An 18,284-nucleotide genomic window follows, 5' to 3' on the forward strand; every position below is an offset into this window, starting at 1 on the left:
GAGCGGAGTATGTGTGGTTTTTTTATATATGTAAATTCATTTTCTTTTAGAATTATATGAAGGCATGAAGAGATTTCTCTAATACGCAAGCGCACGTGTTACCCACAAGAGGGCGTTATATTCACTTTCACTAATAAAGGTCTGCCTATGTGTTCATAGCTGAAAGGCCCCTCAGGTCCTTTAAATCAGTGGTTCTCAAACTTTTAAGCCAGCGACCCCCAATGTAAGATCGTCAAGAACTCACGACCCCCCACTACCAAAGCATATACAAACAATAAAGTTAACTTCCTTTAAGCTGTTCACAGTATTTTAACTATATTTAATATACATTAAAATAATTTTGGCTTTCCTTTAAATAGTATTGTTGACATTAGAACAAGTGAATCCATTCTTTATGTATTCATCCTGATGTGTCCTACTTTGGTCTGACGGGGTCTTGCTCTTATGCTTAGTCAAAGTAGACGGACTCGGGTAAACTGTCCACAGTTTCCTCAGCATTTTTAGATTTACAAATTATAAATTTATCCATCTCTGCAGTTGCAGTTTTCACATCCAGATGCGTGCTGTAGTGATAACTAGCATGTTAGTCACAGCACAGTTATGATTTTCCATTCATTTTTTAAAAATACTAATCAGTAATATCTTTTTTAAAAAAATCTGTAAATATTTGTTTGTAGCTTTCACTTGTAATGCTGAAAATTTTATATTATAATCACTGAAAATTAAACAATTTTAAAATCACTCTTGCGACCCCTTGAAATTATTCTGCGACCCTGAACCACTGCTTTAAATCAGTAATCAGGTTGAGTTACAACAAATATGAGTTGTGTATATATGGATATCAAGTTAAACTTAATAAAATGTAACATTGCCTTCAGTTTCTGTTTGTTCCACTTTATAATAGATAATTTTATATATATATATATAACTATTAATAATAATGACCTTGCTCATATAAGATACACAGCATGCTAAACATATCATGCTAACTGTCTAAAAACATACTAACAACATGGTATTGTTCTACTCCTTAATATCATGTTGCTAGCATGTTTTTGTCAATAATTATCATTATTTAACGCATTGCTATCATGTTTTAGAATTTTGACATCTTTAACCTGTTATAGGCATGTTTAAACACATTGCTAGGTTTTATCCACCAATATAATGTTCCTAGCATTTTAGAATTTTGACATTTTAAAATGTTATGGGCATGTTTTAACACATTGCTAAAAGGAATGTGTTAAAACATGCCAATAGAATAAAGATGACAAAATTCTAAAAATGCAAGCAATGTGGTTAATAAAGCTAAATTATAATAAAAAAAAAAATACTAGCAACATAATAGTGAGAAGTAAAACTTTCTAGCAATGTTAAAACATGCCCACAACAGGTTAAAGATTCTAAAACATGCTACCAAAAAATTCTAAAACATGCTACCAATGTGTTAAATAATATTCAATTCAAGTTTATTTGTGTAGCACTTTTTACAATAATTATTCAAAGCTTGTGTTTTAAAGCAGCTTACAAAAGGTGCACATTGTTGCATTACAATCAAATTAAATAATATTAAATGATGCTAAAATAAAACATGCTAACTATGATATTGGTTTGTAAAACCTTCTAGCAATGTGTTAAAACATGCCTATAAGAGTTTAAAGATGTCACAATTCTAAAACATGCTAGCAATGTGTTAAATAATGCTAAATTATGATAAATGACATGCTAGCAACATATTATTAGGGGTAAAACCTTCTGGCAATGGGTTAAAACATGCCCACAGCAGCTTAAAGATGTCACAATTCTAAAACATGCTAGCAATGTGTTAAATATTGCTAAATTATGATTAGAAAACATGCTAGCAATATGATTTTGGCTTAGCCTTAGCAATTAGCATTTATGGCTTAGCCTTAGCAATGTATTAAAACATACATGTGTTAAGGATATTATCAAAGTTATGAAACATGCTAGCAATGTGTTTTAAAATATGTATACACAATGCTAGCAGTATGATAAATCAAGTTCATGATGCTAAAATTTTGACAGTTCAGATGACACATGCCATATTTAAAAACCCACCATGGACACCTTATGTATAATATAATGGCTGCACTTCTCCTGTGCCGTTGCCTGTGTGCTGAGCTAAAGAGAAAGGCATGTGAGCTCTTACTGCAATAGATCCTTTAATACCTTAAGGCTTAATACGGAGTCTGGAATTTGGGGGCTTTTAATGACCCACTAAAAAAGCTTCTTACAACTGTTTAGCTAGGCGTCTGTATTTTTAATTGTATCTGCTTGATAAATATAGAATTGAGCTTGGCTAATAAAAAAAAACATATTTAAAGTCCACGAAATCAAATTTTACAAGCCCACATTGTTAGTCTTAATGCACAGGTGTCAAATTCAGTTCCTGGAGGGCGGCAGTTCTGCACAGTTTAGCTTTAACTGTGATTAAACACACCTGATCAAACTATTTCAGTCCTTCAGGCTTGTTTGAAACCAACAGGTAAGCTGCTGTCGCACTAGAGTTTGTGCTTGCGCTATTCTGTTGTACGACACTGCGAAAAGGGGGGTAGGATTAAACAAGATGATTTGACAGTAAAAAAAGCAAGCGATTGGTCCATGTTTTAAATTCCTGTCCAGAGAGGTCATGTTTTGATCTTCAATTGGTCTTACAAAGCCACGTGATGCCATTTCGACAAGCTTAAACTTTCAAATGCAGCGAAATGCGAAACTTGTCACACAAGCTTGCGTTTTCGGTCTGCCGCAGTCATGCATATGAATGGAAGTCTATGGGACGAAAAATGCAGTGTGACCATGGCTTAATTCTTAAAGCACAGGTGTCAAACTCAGTTCCTGGAGGGCCGCAGCTCTGCACAGTTTAGCTTTAACCCCAATTAAACACACCTGATCAAACTAATTGAGTCCTTCAGGCTTGTTTGAAACCTACAGGTAAGTGTGTTGAAGCAGGGTTGCAACTAAAAGAGCTAGAATTGTTTTATTTTTGATAAACTTTCATCAAAATCTAACCATTTTCTTAGGCTCTGGAATGGCAGTCCTTCTCTCATGATGTCTGTTGGATGGATTGAGTGAAATTTGCTTAGCCATGCCCGCTTAAACCATTAGTTTACTGCAAGTGAAAGATGAGAGGAGGACAAAAAAACAGTATTTTACTGTAAAAAAACGCCCCTGCCTCCTACTCAATATTCAGCTTTTGTTAGAAATACATCCTCAAATTGAAATATAACTCAATTTCCAGTTTGTTTTTAGTTAACATTAATGTCAGGCAGGTGTGAAGGAGGTTCTGTTGTAATTAAACAAAATAATAAATAACAAAACGTACAATGATCCCAATAGAAAAATGTAATTAATATCAAGTCCTTCATATGTAATTGTTATGAAGCGGACAGGAGACAGAGGTAAGGAAACGTTAGGGTGTTTATTGAATGACAACAAGGAGCACATGAAGGATAGCCAGGAGGATCAGGAATGATGTTGGGGTCTTTTCCTCCGTGGCTGGGTAACAGGAATACACGAGGATGGACAGCACACACCAGATACAGCTGACAGAGGATGACACAGACTTGGAAGGACTGGAAGACAGGACGATTCGGGAGGACCAGGAAGACTAGGAGGAATACAAAGAGAACAGGTAAGTAAATCGTTTGTTTAGCTGAGGATGACTACGCTGAGTGGTCGCTCAGTTGTCCGCTTTCGTCGAGACGAGCCCGGACAATGAGCGACTGGAGTGCTGTGCTTTTATCTGGTGCTCGTGAATGTGATGCAGCTGTGTGCTCATTAGAAGTCAGGTGATGGTGATCTTCGTGAGTGGGGGTCGTGAGAGCCTGACCAATCCATGACAGTACCCCCCTCCCCAGGGCCCGCTCCTGAGGGCCGACACCTCCGACGCCGTGGTGGTCTCCCTCTGCCTCTAGGCGCTGGGAACTCAGGGTGGCTCTCATGAAACTCCACCATGAGACTAGGATCGAGAATATCAGCTCTGGGAACCCATGTCCTTTCTTCGGGGCCGTACCCTTCCCAGTCCACCAGGTACTCCAACTGGCCACCACGACGTCGGGAACGCAAGATCTCCTTCACTGCGTAGACGGCTCCTTCTTCTAGGAGCAGTGGAGGAGGGGGTTCCTCTTCGTGGTCAGGCTCTGTGGAGGGAAGAACAGGATCGTGATAGGGTTTCAGGAGTGATACGTGGAATGTAGGGTGAATACGGTAGTGAGAGGGTAATTGTAGTTTGTAGGTGACGGGGTTAACCTGTTCCACGATGGTGAAGGGACCAACAAATCGGGGACTTAACTTGCGAGAGGGCAGTCGCATGCGTATGTCCCGGGTGGATAGCCACACCTTTTGTCCGGGTGTGTATCTGGGTTCTTCAGACCTTCTTCTATCGGCGGTTACCTTGCTTCGACGGACTGCCCTCTGCAGATGTTGATGAGCCTCGTCCCAGACTCTCTCGCTCTCCCGGAACCAGTGATCCACTGCGGGGACATCAGATGGTTCGCCATCCCAGGGAAAGAGCGGTGGTTGGAAGCCCAGGACGCACTGGAATGGCGTGAGTCCGGTGGAGGGTTGCCGCAGTGAATTTTGGGCATATTCTGCCCAGCCCAAATACTGGCTCCAGGAGCTCTGGTGACCACTGCAGAAGGTCCTCAGGAACCGTCCCACCTCCTGAATCTTCCTCTCTGTCTGCCCGTTGGTTTGGGGATGATATCCAGAAGAGAGGCTGACGGCCACACCTAGGAGCTTGAAGAAGGCTTTCCATAGACGTGAGATGAACTGTGGACCTCTGTCCGACACAATATCTTCTGGAATACCAAATGACCTGAAGACTTGATTAAAGATATTGTCGGCTGTTTCAAAGGCTGTGGGAAGACCTTTCAGAGGGATTAGTTTGACAAACTTTGAGAATCTATCTACTATGACTAGAATACAGGTATTACCTTCTGACGAAGGGAGATCAGTGATAAAGTCCACTCCTAGGTGTGACCAGGGACGGTTCGGAATCGGCAAGGGATGGAGCTTTCCAGCGGGTAGATGACGTGGGCTCTTGGATTGGGCACAGTCCTTACAGCCCTGAACATATTGCCTCACATCCCTTGCCATGTTTGGCCACCAGAATCGTTGGGATACTAGCGAGAGAGTATTGTTGATCCCTGGATGTCCAGTGCCTAGCGAGGTATGTAAGGAGTGGATCAGATCTACCCGGTGTTCAGGTGGTATGAACTGCCGATGAGGAGGGCATCCCGGCGGAGCAGGGGCTTCCGGAGTGGCAACGACTGGAGGAGCGTTCCAGGTGATCGGACAAATGGAGATGTGTTCGGGAAGAATCTTCGTTGGGAGTTCTTCATGATCGTGATGCTCGTGTAAACGAGAGAGAGCGTCTGCTCTTAGATTCTTGGGTCCTGGACGATAGGAAATGGAGAAATCAAAACGTGAGAAGAAAAGTGACCATCTGGCTTGACGTGGACATAGTCTCTTGGCCTCTTTGATATATTGGAGGTTTTTGTGATCTGTGATCACCTGGAACGGATGTTTGGCTCCCTCCAACCAGTGACGCCACTCCTCCAAGGCTAGCTTGATTGCTAGCAGCTCCCTGTCTCCTATGCTGTAATTCTGCTCCGCCGGGCTCAACTTCCGAGAGAAATAGGCACAGGGATGCAGTCGGGGCGGTGTATCATGATGTTGAGATAATACTGCCCCGACGCCGGTGGTGGATGCGTCCACTTCCACCACGAAAGGAAGATTTGGGTCAGGATGAGTCAGGAGTGGGGCCCTTGTGAACTCCTTCTTAAGAAGGCGGAAGGCTGCGGCTGCTTCTTTGGTCCACTCCAGTCCTTTGGGTTTACCCTTGAGGAGATTAGTGAGAGGTGATGTAATCCTGCTGTAGTCCTTGATAAACCGTCTATAAAAGTTAGCAAACCCAAGAAACCTCTGGAGCTCCTTAATGGAAGTGGGTTCTGACCAGGATAGAACAGCCTCAATTTTCTTCCCATCCATACGTATACCGGTTTGATCAATGATGTATCCCAAGAAATGAATCGACTTCTGGTGGAATGAGCATTTCTCCGCTTTGAGGTAGAGGTGATGTTCTCTCAATGTGTGTAGGACCTCCGCAACGTGTTGGCGATGTTCGGCCTCACTCCGGGAGTAAATGAGGATGTCATCTATGTACACTATTACAAAGTGGTGAAGAAACTCCCGGAGGACTTCATGAATGAAGTTTTGGAATACGGAGGGGGCGTTGACCAGACCGTAAGGCATGACCTCATATTCATAGTGGCCAGTAGGGGTCACGAATGCTGTCTTCCATTGGTCCCCCTCACGTATTCTTATCAGATTATACGCGCTGCGGAGGTCCAATTTAGTGAAGACTTTAGCTTCTCGGAGCTGTTCCAAAGCGGCTGGTACCAGAGGAAGGGGATATCGGTATTTTACTGTACCGTTATTTAGGACCCTGTAGTCGATGCATGGACGCAGCCCTCCGTCCTTCTTGGCCACAAAGAAGAAGCTTGAGGCGGCTGGTGATTTTGAGTGACGTATGTACCCCTGACTCAGAGCCTCCCTTATGTAATCTTCCATTGCCTGATTCTCTGGAAGCGAGAGCGGGTAGATCCTACCTCTTGGCAACTGGGCATCTGGAACTAGGTCGATCGCGCAGTCCCATGGCCGATGCGGCGGTAGCTGGGAAGCTCTCTTGGGGCAGAAGACATCATGAAAGGAGCTGTACTCCTTAGGAATGTGGATAGACTGCTTCTCAGGAGGGCTCTCGACCGATGTTGCAAACAAAGAAATGGGGTTCCGACCTTGAAGAGGGAGATTTGGAAAACAGGTAGGTGTACATCCAGATCCCCATTTCTTTATCTCTCCTGTGCCCCAAGAGATGATGGGATCGTGCTTCACCAGCCACGGGCGCCCTAGAATGATGTCCATATTTGCACCCTCCAGAACCAGAAATTGAATCCTCTCTTGATGTAACAGCCCCACTTGAAGAAGGATGTCTTCGCATTGTCGATGGATACGGGTCGAAGATCGAGTGCACTGGGTTATCGGTTGTATCTGGTATATATGCGAGGACGCCTCAGTACGGAGGTGGAGTTGACGACAGAGGGATTGGGAGATGAAGTTCCCTGCTGACCCGGAGTCGATGAGGGCTGTGACAAGGAGAGAAATAGAGGCAGTAGTTATTTGTACGGTGGTAGTAAGTGGTTTACATTGTTCAATATTCGTACTGAATACACTCACTGAAGTCCGAATGGGACGAAGGGGACACTCCATACGGGTGTGTCCACTGACACCGCAGTATAGACACAGACCCCGGGTCAGCCTCCTCTGTCGTTCCGCTGATGTCAGTCTTCCAGACTCTATTATCATGGGTTCTGGTTCTGGAGAGGCTGTTGACTCAGGCGATTGGAGGAGTGCAGACGAGGGGGTGATGGTGTCCTGTTGATAGGAACGGAGACGATCGGAACATCGGAGAGAATGTTGGATGAATCTCTCCAGACCCATTGTATCATCTAATGTGGCCAGCTGGATTCGGAGAGTGGGTTCCAAGCCGAGCCGGTACGTGGTCAACAACGATCTCTCATTCCATCCACTTGCAGCTGCTAGAGTGCGAAACCGGAGAGCATATTCCTGTGTAGATAGAGTACCTTGCTTTAGATGATACAGCTGCTCTCCAGCGGCTACTTCCCCATCAGAACGTCCAAACACCTCTTTGAAATACTCCGTGAAGGTAGTGATGGAATTCATGACCGGCCCGGCTTGGTTCCAGATCGTCTCAGCCCATTTAAGTGCAGGTCCAGAGAGTAGTGATACGATGTAGGCGATCTTTGACTTATCTGTGGGATATAGAGAAGGTTGCATTTCGAATATGAGGGAACATTGTAACAGAAAACCATTGCACTCCCCCGCTCCGCCTGAGTAGGGCGCTGGTCGGGCCATGGGACTGGAAGGAAGGGCCGAAGAAGAAACTGTGGAGGCGGAAGTGCTCGGTGCTGGTGGTGCGTTGGAAAGTGGAGCTGGTGGCTGTAGAATCCGCTTCAACTGGTCCACCAGCTCTTGAAAGTGATCGAGGGTGCTCATGTTGTCGTCGTTATGGGTCCGGGCTTCTGTTATGAAGCGGACAGGAGACAGAGGTAAGGAAACGTTAGGGTGTTTATTGAATGACAACAAGGAGCACATGAAGGATAGCCAGGAGGATCAGGAATGATGTTGGGGTCTTTTCCTCCGTGGCTGGGTAACAGGAATACACGAGGATGGACAGCACACACCAGATACAGCTGACAGAGGATGACACAGACTTGGAAGGACTGGAAGACAGGACGATTCGGGAGGACCAGGAAGACTAGGAGGAATACAAAGAGAACAGGTAAGTAAATCGTTTGTTTAGCTGAGGATGACTACGCTGAGTGGTCGCTCAGTTGTCCGCTTTCGTCGAGACGAGCCCGGACAATGAGCGACTGGAGTGCTGTGCTTTTATCTGGTGCTCGTGAATGTGATGCAGCTGTGTGCTCATTAGAAGTCAGGTGATGGTGATCTTCGTGAGTGGGGGTCGTGAGAGCCTGACCAATCCATGACAGTAATATTGGGAATAAAAAGCTGCAGTTCTTACAAAAAAGATGTTTAAGTGCACCATTAATGTGCTTATTTAAAGAATAAAGCTTATTAAATAATAGTTTCAGTCTATTTTATGTATTTCTCAGAAATATCAGAAAAAAAACATTTCAGTATACTTGATTTGTACTGAGGAAACTCCAAGTACAGTGCTCAGCATAATTGAGTACTCTCCATTTTCAAAATGAACATTTGTAACCATTGTATTTTGGTGCATTTAAACAAAACAGATTTATTAAACAGATATATTTATTACAATAATATTTTAGTCACCAAACATATTTAGAAATTGAAAGATAATACAATTTTAAATTCAATTTATTTGCTTCTCTTGATTTTTCCTCTTTTTCAATTTGTATTTAATATTTTTCTACAACATATACATTTGCGTGTACCAGTTTTTGGACCGTTATCGTAAGTTATTTTGTTAGATAAGCTCCAGATTTGGCGTCAGTACTGACTAATCTAATGTATATGCACAAATATAATATTGTATAGCTTCCTAATAAAAGAGATTTGTGAGCGGTGCTATATATGCTGAACACTATACATTTACCATATTCTTGTGCTCAGACTTTTGATCAGTGTATACACTCAAAGAAAATATTTTTTGCTTCTTGTTCAAACTACTTATTTATAATGAGCTGAATCAATACAATTCTTGATTTTTGGGGGATAACAATTGTTTTATGTTCAATTAAACTAAATTTGTAAAAACAATTAAATTAACTTAAATGATTTATGTTTACAACATGAAGGCATTGTGTGGAACCCAGCATTTTTTACAGTGTACTTAAATATAATGACGTATTCTAAGTACGCTTTGTGTGTAATTGTGTTTATTCTTTTGATTAAGTAGCCAATTAATTAATTTTATCACTCAGTTTTACATATTGTGTTGTAAACAGTTTATTTATTTATTTCAGATCTAATTAGTTAAGTGCTATAGTAGTTCATTTAAAGTTCACAAATTATTTATAAAAACATTAATCTATTTGTACGAGGGGAAGTTTACTTAAAGAGAACTTGCAATTTTTACAAGCAAACTTCAAAATGTACTTTCAAAAACTAAAACAATACATTTTATTAATAAACTGTATTGACCTTGCACAAATGCAGTTTATGTAAAAACATAGTTGTATTTATATTATATTATATTATATTATATTATATTATATTATATCATATCATATTATATTATATTATATTATATCATGTCATGTCATGTTATGTTATATTATATTATATTATATTATATTATATTATATTATATCATATTATATTATATTATATTATATTATATTATATTATATTATATTATATTATATTATATTATATCATGTTATGTTATATTATATTATATTATATTATATTATATTATATTATATTATATTATATCATGTTATGTTATATTATATTATATTATATTATATTATATTATATTATATTATATTATATTATATTATATTATATTATATTATATAGTCGTACATATAAACATCCATATACACTCACTCATACACTACGAACAATTTAGCCTACCCAGTTCACCATGTGGTATGTCTTTGGACTGTGGGGGAAACCGGAGCACCCGGAGGAAACCCACGCAAACATAGGGAGAACATGCAAACTCATTGTCTTATTATATTATATTATATTATATTATATTATATTATATTATATTATATTATATTACATTACATTACATTACAATACATTATATTATATTATATTATATTATATTATATTATATTATATTATATTATATTATATTATATTATAATAATACTGTGACTCTTAAAGTAAACTTTTATTAACTAAAAGTGGCCAATTTAGTCTCAAGTAGATTGAAACTTACATTAAGTATGACTAAGTCTGTAATTTGTGCAGTAACAACAGTATGCTTAATACACAGTCTACTTAAAGTTGAACTTTTCTTTAGGTATAGGCTTTTAAAATGAGCTCAGATTAGATCAGCACTGATAATGAGTTGGTAATTGGATGCTTTTTACTTTTTATCAGCAATTTACATGTCCAAACACATCCTGTAAATTCTGCGTTAGCATATGAACACTCCATCGCTATGCACGTATATTAGGGATTCTAGCCATATTCGGCTTGTGTGAGTACGCGGCTTTGGTCAGGTACGCGTTTGCGCGTGACAACATCGGACACAGCCAATCGTAGAGGACCGCACTTCGGCCAGCCAATCACAGCGCCGCGCCGAGCGTCATAACTGGGACGCTGCGAGCTAGGCGCTGATGCTTAGAGAGGTGTAATATCCAACGAGACGGCAGCGACACATCACACCTGCTTTCCGTTAAATTACTTCACCAACCCGCGGCATTTCTTGAGAATTACTATTATTCTCGTTTAACCGACATCCATGCGATTCTTCAGGCTTACCTTCAAGTGCTTTGTCGACTGCTTTTGAGACCCTCGTCAGCCTGCGACGCACGTCAATTATTATAATTTGGACCTCAATCTTATTAACCATCTGCTGAAGATCGATTCTTATACAAACAATCCGACAGCAATCCGGAGGAAAACAACCGAACCAGGCAAACCAAAAAAAGGGTCAAGAACCGTTATTTGTAAATTCTCGGGCGCGCGGCGCTCCTGCTGGCCATTGCGCGCGCGGCATGTCGCCAGAAGAGCATTTCTCCAGTAAGAATGACTTTATATCTTTATTTGCTTGTTTTCCACACACAATGGTAATAATTACAACATCTAAAAGCCGTGTGTTTACAGAGAAATTACACGAAATGCAATGTATAAACTGACATGGAAAATGAATCAGAGCATTGTGGTTTTGTAACTATGCTTCCTGTAGACGCAGCACTGTTGTAAAAACCATGTGCTATGAACAGGATCCAGATCTGCTGTCTTCGTGTATTTACCTGTATCAAGTGTCTCCTTCACTTTCCTCCTTACACTCGCTCTCACTCACACACACAGAAAGTCATTCAATCCGCTCCAATCTGGATTCAGCTGCATCTCTGACAGGCATAAAACTGCCACTGATGTCATAATAACACGACCGTCAATCAAACCCCCACTCGAACGCTCTACCCTAATATACAATTAAGTTTACATTTAAATTTATTACATTTGCTAACGTGGTTTTATATATTTAATATGAACTGTGTAATGATTTGAGTTATCTGAAATTAAGTTGTGTGAAATAATGTTCCAATGTATGTACAAAATATATATATATATTATGGTAAAATGAAATCGCATTCTTATTCTGCCCGGTCCTTAATACATTGTAAAAAAATTATATTATCAATTAGTCCTGAAAGCATATGTTTTTATTTTATTGTAACTTAAGTTAAACTAAGTGCATCATGTTTTAACTTAATTTTATAAGGTACGCAAGTAAAAAATAAGTTAAAAATAAGTTAAAAAACAATGAGTTTTTTTTTGGTTCTAAAATCTACTATATTATAACTACTGTAGATTAGTATAACTATACTATAATCTTTGTCATTTATTTAATATGTAATAAAATATTCTTATTCTAATTATCCGTGATGGTGACTTTTTTAGTGTGACTGTTGTCACACTCTTAGTGGGTGACTTTTATCAATCATGGTAAATAATTATGATTGTCATTATTTTATCATAATTTTGATTATTTTGATGCTTGAAAACCCCCTTTTTTGTCCTTGACCTATTATTTACATTTTTTGATGAATAGAAAATGTTAATTAATACACCCTCATTTTAATATATATATATATATATATATATATATATATATATATATATATATATATATATATATATATATATATATATATATATATATTCAGTGATCATAGATCATATATTTTGTTGAATTTAAACCATACAGTAATAGAAAGATAATACATTTTAATTCAAATGTGAATTTGCGGGAAAAAATTACAAACTTCAAAATTTTATCTAAATTTTTTGTATTTGATTTTTATGGTTCTCTTGATTTTTCCTCCTTATTACCATTTTATTTAATATGTGTCCCTAACATATTAATTGGGCTGCACTAATTTTTGCACTATAATCCTAAGTTATTTTGTTAGATCAGTTCCAGTTTTGGCTTTAGTGGTGACTCATTTAGTTTATACACAGAAATATTTTATTGTACAGCATCCTAGAGAAAGTATTAATTTAATAAATATAAAAAAAGACATCTGTAAAGGGTTTACTCATTTATGCTGGGTGATGTATCAAATATACACCTTGTGACATGTTTTAAAATATATTTAAAATATATTTATTGGATTTTGTTTGAACTACAGAACAAAATACATTAAAATAACTAAATAAACGACAAAATTTAATAAAAATGAACCGCCAACCTATCCAGCATATATTTTATGCAGCAGATGCCCTTCCAGCTGCAACCCATCACAGGGAAATACCCATACACTCCCATTCACACACATACATGTACACTACGGACAATTTAGCTTACCCAATTTACCTATGGCTCATGTCTTTGCACTGTGGGGGAAACCAGAGCACCCAGAGGAAACCCACGCAAACATGGGGAGAACATGCAAACTCTACTGACCCAGCTAAGGCTCGAACCAGCGACCTTCTTGCTGTGAGGCGATCGTGCTACCCACTGCGCCACCGTGATGCCCCATATATGAAATATTGAAACATCAGCAATCCAAAAAAGTAAAAATAAATATCTAAATAAATCACATAAATTCAAATAATAACAGTATATAATTAAAAAATAAATAAAAATGTACAATTTTTAACACATTTTTGTAACTTGCATTTCACAGCTTTCTGGTGTGTGCTGGTTAAACTTGTTAATTGTTGCTGAAATGTAAGACATCTGAACAATACAACAAGACACCAACAAGGGTTTGAAAGCTTAAACATCAAAAAATGGACCTCTGGTTAAGAAAGTGTTGAAAAAGGGTCCATATATTCTACACATTATCAGCTGAAATCCTGCAGTCTGTAAATCACATGTTGCTCTCTCTCTCTCTCTCTCTCTCTCTCTCTCTCTCTCTCTCTCTCTCTCTCTCTCTCTCTCTCTCTCTCTCTCTCTCTCTCTCTCTCTCTCTCTCTCTCTCTCTCTCACTCTCTCTCTCTCACTCTCTCTCTCTCAGATGATGGAGGCTCTTGTGAGGATGAGTCTCAGGAGGATGCAGAAGTCGCCCGTCCTTTGGTGTCAGAGACTGAAGGGTCCAACACAGACGTGGCTGAGCCCAGTGTTTGTACCAGTCTGGTGGACACAGGTGATCCTACAGCAGAACTGGGGCATTCGGATCGACAAACCTGGAGCAGACAGATGGACTTCATCATGTCCTGTGTTGGATTTGCTGTTGGCCTTGGAAACGTATGGAGGTTTCCTTACCTCTGTTATAAGAATGGAGGAGGTGAGATACCTATATAGGCACACATATGATCATATACCATCACAATAGATACATGTAGTTCGATGTTTGACGTAATCTCAACCGAAACACGAAGAGAGGGTGGGACAGTGTAGCTCTTTCCCTTTTTTATAAACAGCCAATCGCGATTGTTTATATCACAGCTCTGCCAGTGAGAGTGGTTGAGCTCAAGTGCATCAAATGAAAAGCAAATGAGAAGTGTCTTGAAGGGGACGGGGCATGTCAGACACTAGAGAGCATTTGATTGGTTATGATTTGATGAGAAAAGTCGGAAGTGGCAAGCTACAAGCGTTACATATTTATATCAGTTTTTGGTTTCAATATTTTATTATTAGAAATTTTCGCAGACATTCACTTGAAAATACACTTTTTTTTAACAAACATAAAACTTGCATTCTATCAATTAGACATTTGAAAATAAAAAATAAAAAAAATAATAAAAAACAACAACAACAGTCATAAAAATAAGAATTAACAACAAAAAATAATAAACATGCATTCCCCCAACCACCCACTAGTGCTATCCAACAACAAATGTAGGTACTAATGGCATAGTAAACATATTAATCACAAGTTTGTAAAAAGGAAAAAAGGGGCAACAAATTTTTTTCAAAAAACAAAACCTTGTCTATTAGGGTATATCTGATTTTTACTTATATCAGTTTTATATCTTCAAAACATCTTCTGTCACGGTTTTGGAGCACACTAGCTTATAGATATCTTAAAAAATTAACAATGTTGATACTAACATCTAAGAAACTTTATTTTAATTTCATGGGACCTTTAAACTCGTACACGAAGCCCCAAGAAGCCATGGTTAAAGGCTTGTTCACACTATCCACCATAACTGTAGATGTAGTATAAAATATCATTTTTATATCATAAAATTAGTGCATCCGAACAGTGAATCCAGCTTGTGTAAAACATCTAATCAAAGATTAGCAATCTATTTAGTGATTGTATCCAGTGTAGTGAAATAAAAAAAACACAAATAATTTTTCTCAGCATTTTCAGGAGGCAAAATAAAGATGCCCAAACTAGCCTGAGGTACTTTTATTCTTATACTTCAATTTGACAGTCTGCCTTGCATAGCTTTAATATATCATTATTTCCCATTGTGCAATCAATTGTTTATAAGATAGTCATTACCTTTAAATAATCTTTGAAAAGAGGGCTTAACATTGAAATATAATGGGAGAACCCAATGAAATAAAACAGACAGCATTCTCGACAGCATCTGCAGCTTTAAATGACACAAGCCCTTCTTTTTTCAATAGATTCTGAATGGCTGTCAGTTTTTTTATCATTTATTACCTGGAAAATATTAATTTTCCAATGATATAATTATCTCTATCTTTTACGCTGTAGCTGTGGTCTGATTTTTTTATATTCAGAACAATTTTTAGCAAGATGTTATCTTTATAGCTATCATGCGTGGTGTGAATGGGCCTGTACAGTGATTTTGAAACAGCTAGGGCCATTTTACAACCCCTTAGCTGTTATAAATTCACTTTAAACCACAGCTTCATTGGAATTATTAATTTTCTAAAATGATCATATAATATCCATAGCACAACTCCGTTATACTACAACAGTGTTTCTCAACCACGTTCCTGGAGGACCACCAACACTGCATATTTTAAATGTCTCCTTTGTCTGTCACACTCATTACAGGTCTTTCAGTCTCTGCTAATGAGCTGATGATCTGAATCAGGTTATGGAGACAGGAAAATGTGCAGAGCTGGTGGTCCTCCAGGAACGTGGTTGAGAAACACTGCACTACAATGTTTTCAGCCAAAAATGGGAGGCATTTTATGCATTTTACTTGTTTGATCACACAACAATGGAGTTTTGGGGACTAAAAATGTATACTTTTGCAAACAGGTCTCAAAGTACAAGTTTTTGAAAACGCCACCACTGTTGTTTCCACGTACATACAAAATATGATCATCTTTGAAACCAGTGACGTCATGCACATTCACAGTATGTGTTAAATATGTAAACTGTCCATTATATAAACTATATTTACTACTGTTTTCAATAGTTATTGTTCTTGATGGGAACCAACCTTAAAGGGATAAAAAGGAAAATTCTGTCATCATTTATTCACACTTGACTTGTTCCAAACAAGTTTTTTTGTTCTGCTGAACACAAAAAGATATATTAAAAAGAATGTTGGAAACAGTAACCATTGTCTTCCATGGTATTTGTTTTTCCTTATGTTAATGGTTACCGTTTTGTTTTTTCTTTTTTTATGTGAACAATGGACCCTTTTCACAAGCCTGTTATGACATGTTTAACGGTCACCATAACCTTAAATCTTTGAAAGTTTTTAATATTTTGATTTAGAATCCTATGTACATTTATATGTATACACGTATGTATTATATTATCTTTGCATCAAATTACAAAAAAATAATTACCTAATGTGGGGGTGTTTCTAATGCAATGTCTATGGGGAGGACAGTAAATTTGACGTTGTTTTCTCTTCTGTCTGTTATTATCAGTCTCACACATTTTTTCTTTCTCTGAAAGTCTTGATAACACCATTGTGTATTTTTAGTTTTATTACTTCAGCAAATCGGATTCGTAAAAAAATATTTGTAGTACACTCTAGTCTACGACTACTTCTGCTACTAAGAATACCAGAAATTTGAAAAGGGTCCATAAAACACATACTGGTTTGGAACAAGTCAAGAGTGAGTAAATGATGACAAAATTAAAAACTATACCTTTAACTCAATCATATAACTTATGGTTACAGGGTTTATACGGTCATGGAAAACCTGGAAAAGTCATGGAATTTTGACATGGCATTTTCCAGGCCTGGAAAAGTTCTGGAAAAACAGAAAAACCCACAAGGTTATGGAAAATTGCATTTATATTTGTCATTTAGCAGACGTTTTTGTCCAAAGCGACTTAAGCTGAGGTCACACCGGAGCTTGTGCTTGCAAAATTCGGACGTACGGCGCTACAAAAAGTGGCGGGGTTAAACAATATGATTAGACATTAATAAAAGTGAGCAATTGCTCCATATTTTAATTTTTTTTATTGTCCTCTATTGGTCTCACACAATCACCTGATGTGATTTAAGAATTCACCAAGCTTGAACTTTCGAATGCTGTGAAATGCGAAACACGTGCTTGCGTTTCTAGTCTGCATCATTCGTATGCCTATAAATGGACTCTATGGAGCGAAAAAAGCAGTGTGATCCCAGCTTTATAATAGAAGTAGTTTCGACTACTATTACTAGTTTAACAAACTATTAAGATTATCTAAAATTAGTTTGACAAATATCTGTATATCGCAATGGAGGTAAGTTGTTTTTACTTCTTTTCTTTTCTTGGCCTAAAACATGCTCTCACAATATTGGTGCTGTGTAAGCATCATCTATTTTACATAGATAAAAATTTATTGAAACTATTGCATGTTTTATGATATGCTGTAATAAATTTAAACATTTCTTATGATTTTCCACATTACATGAAACATTAGATCATGAAAATTGACTTGAAAGTCCTGGAAAAGTCATGGAATTTTTGTAGTAAAAATGTGTATGAACCCTGAAGTTAAAACAGCTATCACAACATTATTTTTCAATATGTGGCTCCTTTTTTATTCTCGGAAGCTATAGGAATTAAACATGTAGAACAGGAAGTACATTGGGACCATTGTTTTCTCTTTACATCCCTCAAAATGGTCTATAGTAGTGGCCAATTATAACAATAACAGTATTATACTTTTTTTCATCTGCTGTTTTGGCTTCTGATTGCCATTTGTATTGGAAGTTATCCCAAACACATCATTCCTCTGTGCCGTTATCATTATAGTTGTGGCATGGGCTCTGATATTCTTTCAAACTTAGAATGATTTATCTTTATTTTTATAGTTTTTGTCCTTGGGCTGAACAGGTCTAACAGACTAAAATAATTCAAATGTAATAAAGTGTCTGCTGGTTGAGATAAGTTGGAAGGTCAAAGCGTTGAGAAATATAAATATGGGCCTGACAGAGGAAGGACAATGGCTGTCTAATGTTCAGGGCCCGAGTTTATCAAAGGTTGAATAAGTGACTCTCTGTTCTTTGTTCTCCTCTCCCTCTATCGTAACATTAACCATCTGCGCAGCTCTTCTGACGCATGTAGGTGGTGATGTATGTTATCAGCTTTTTTGTTCCCCCTTTACTGTTGTTTTCTGTGCCAGCAGAAACATGTCAATAAGTCAGCGCCAGAGTAATAGGATTCAGACGACATCTCA

The 18,284-nt window shown here is 38.1% G+C and overlaps 1 protein-coding gene across 1 annotated transcript in view; it reads left to right on the forward strand.

Annotated features, from left to right (window-relative positions):
* Positions 1–10,887: 10,887 nt before the first annotated feature.
* si:ch211-117c9.5 (sodium- and chloride-dependent creatine transporter 1) overlaps positions 10,888–18,284 on the forward strand; it is a 36,436-nt gene continuing 29,039 nt past the window's right edge. The window contains exons 1-2 of the mRNA XM_056449408.1: positions 10,888–11,295; positions 13,743–14,012. Of these exons, the coding sequence (XP_056305383.1) occupies positions 11,271–11,295; positions 13,743–14,012 (295 nt within the window). The 5' untranslated portion in view covers positions 10,888–11,270. The remainder of the gene's footprint in view (positions 11,296–13,742; positions 14,013–18,284) is intronic.

This window comes from Danio aesculapii, chromosome 23 (assembly GCF_903798145.1).
Source record: "Danio aesculapii chromosome 23, fDanAes4.1, whole genome shotgun sequence".
Classification (NCBI taxonomy): Eukaryota; Metazoa; Chordata; class Actinopteri; order Cypriniformes; family Danionidae; genus Danio; species Danio aesculapii.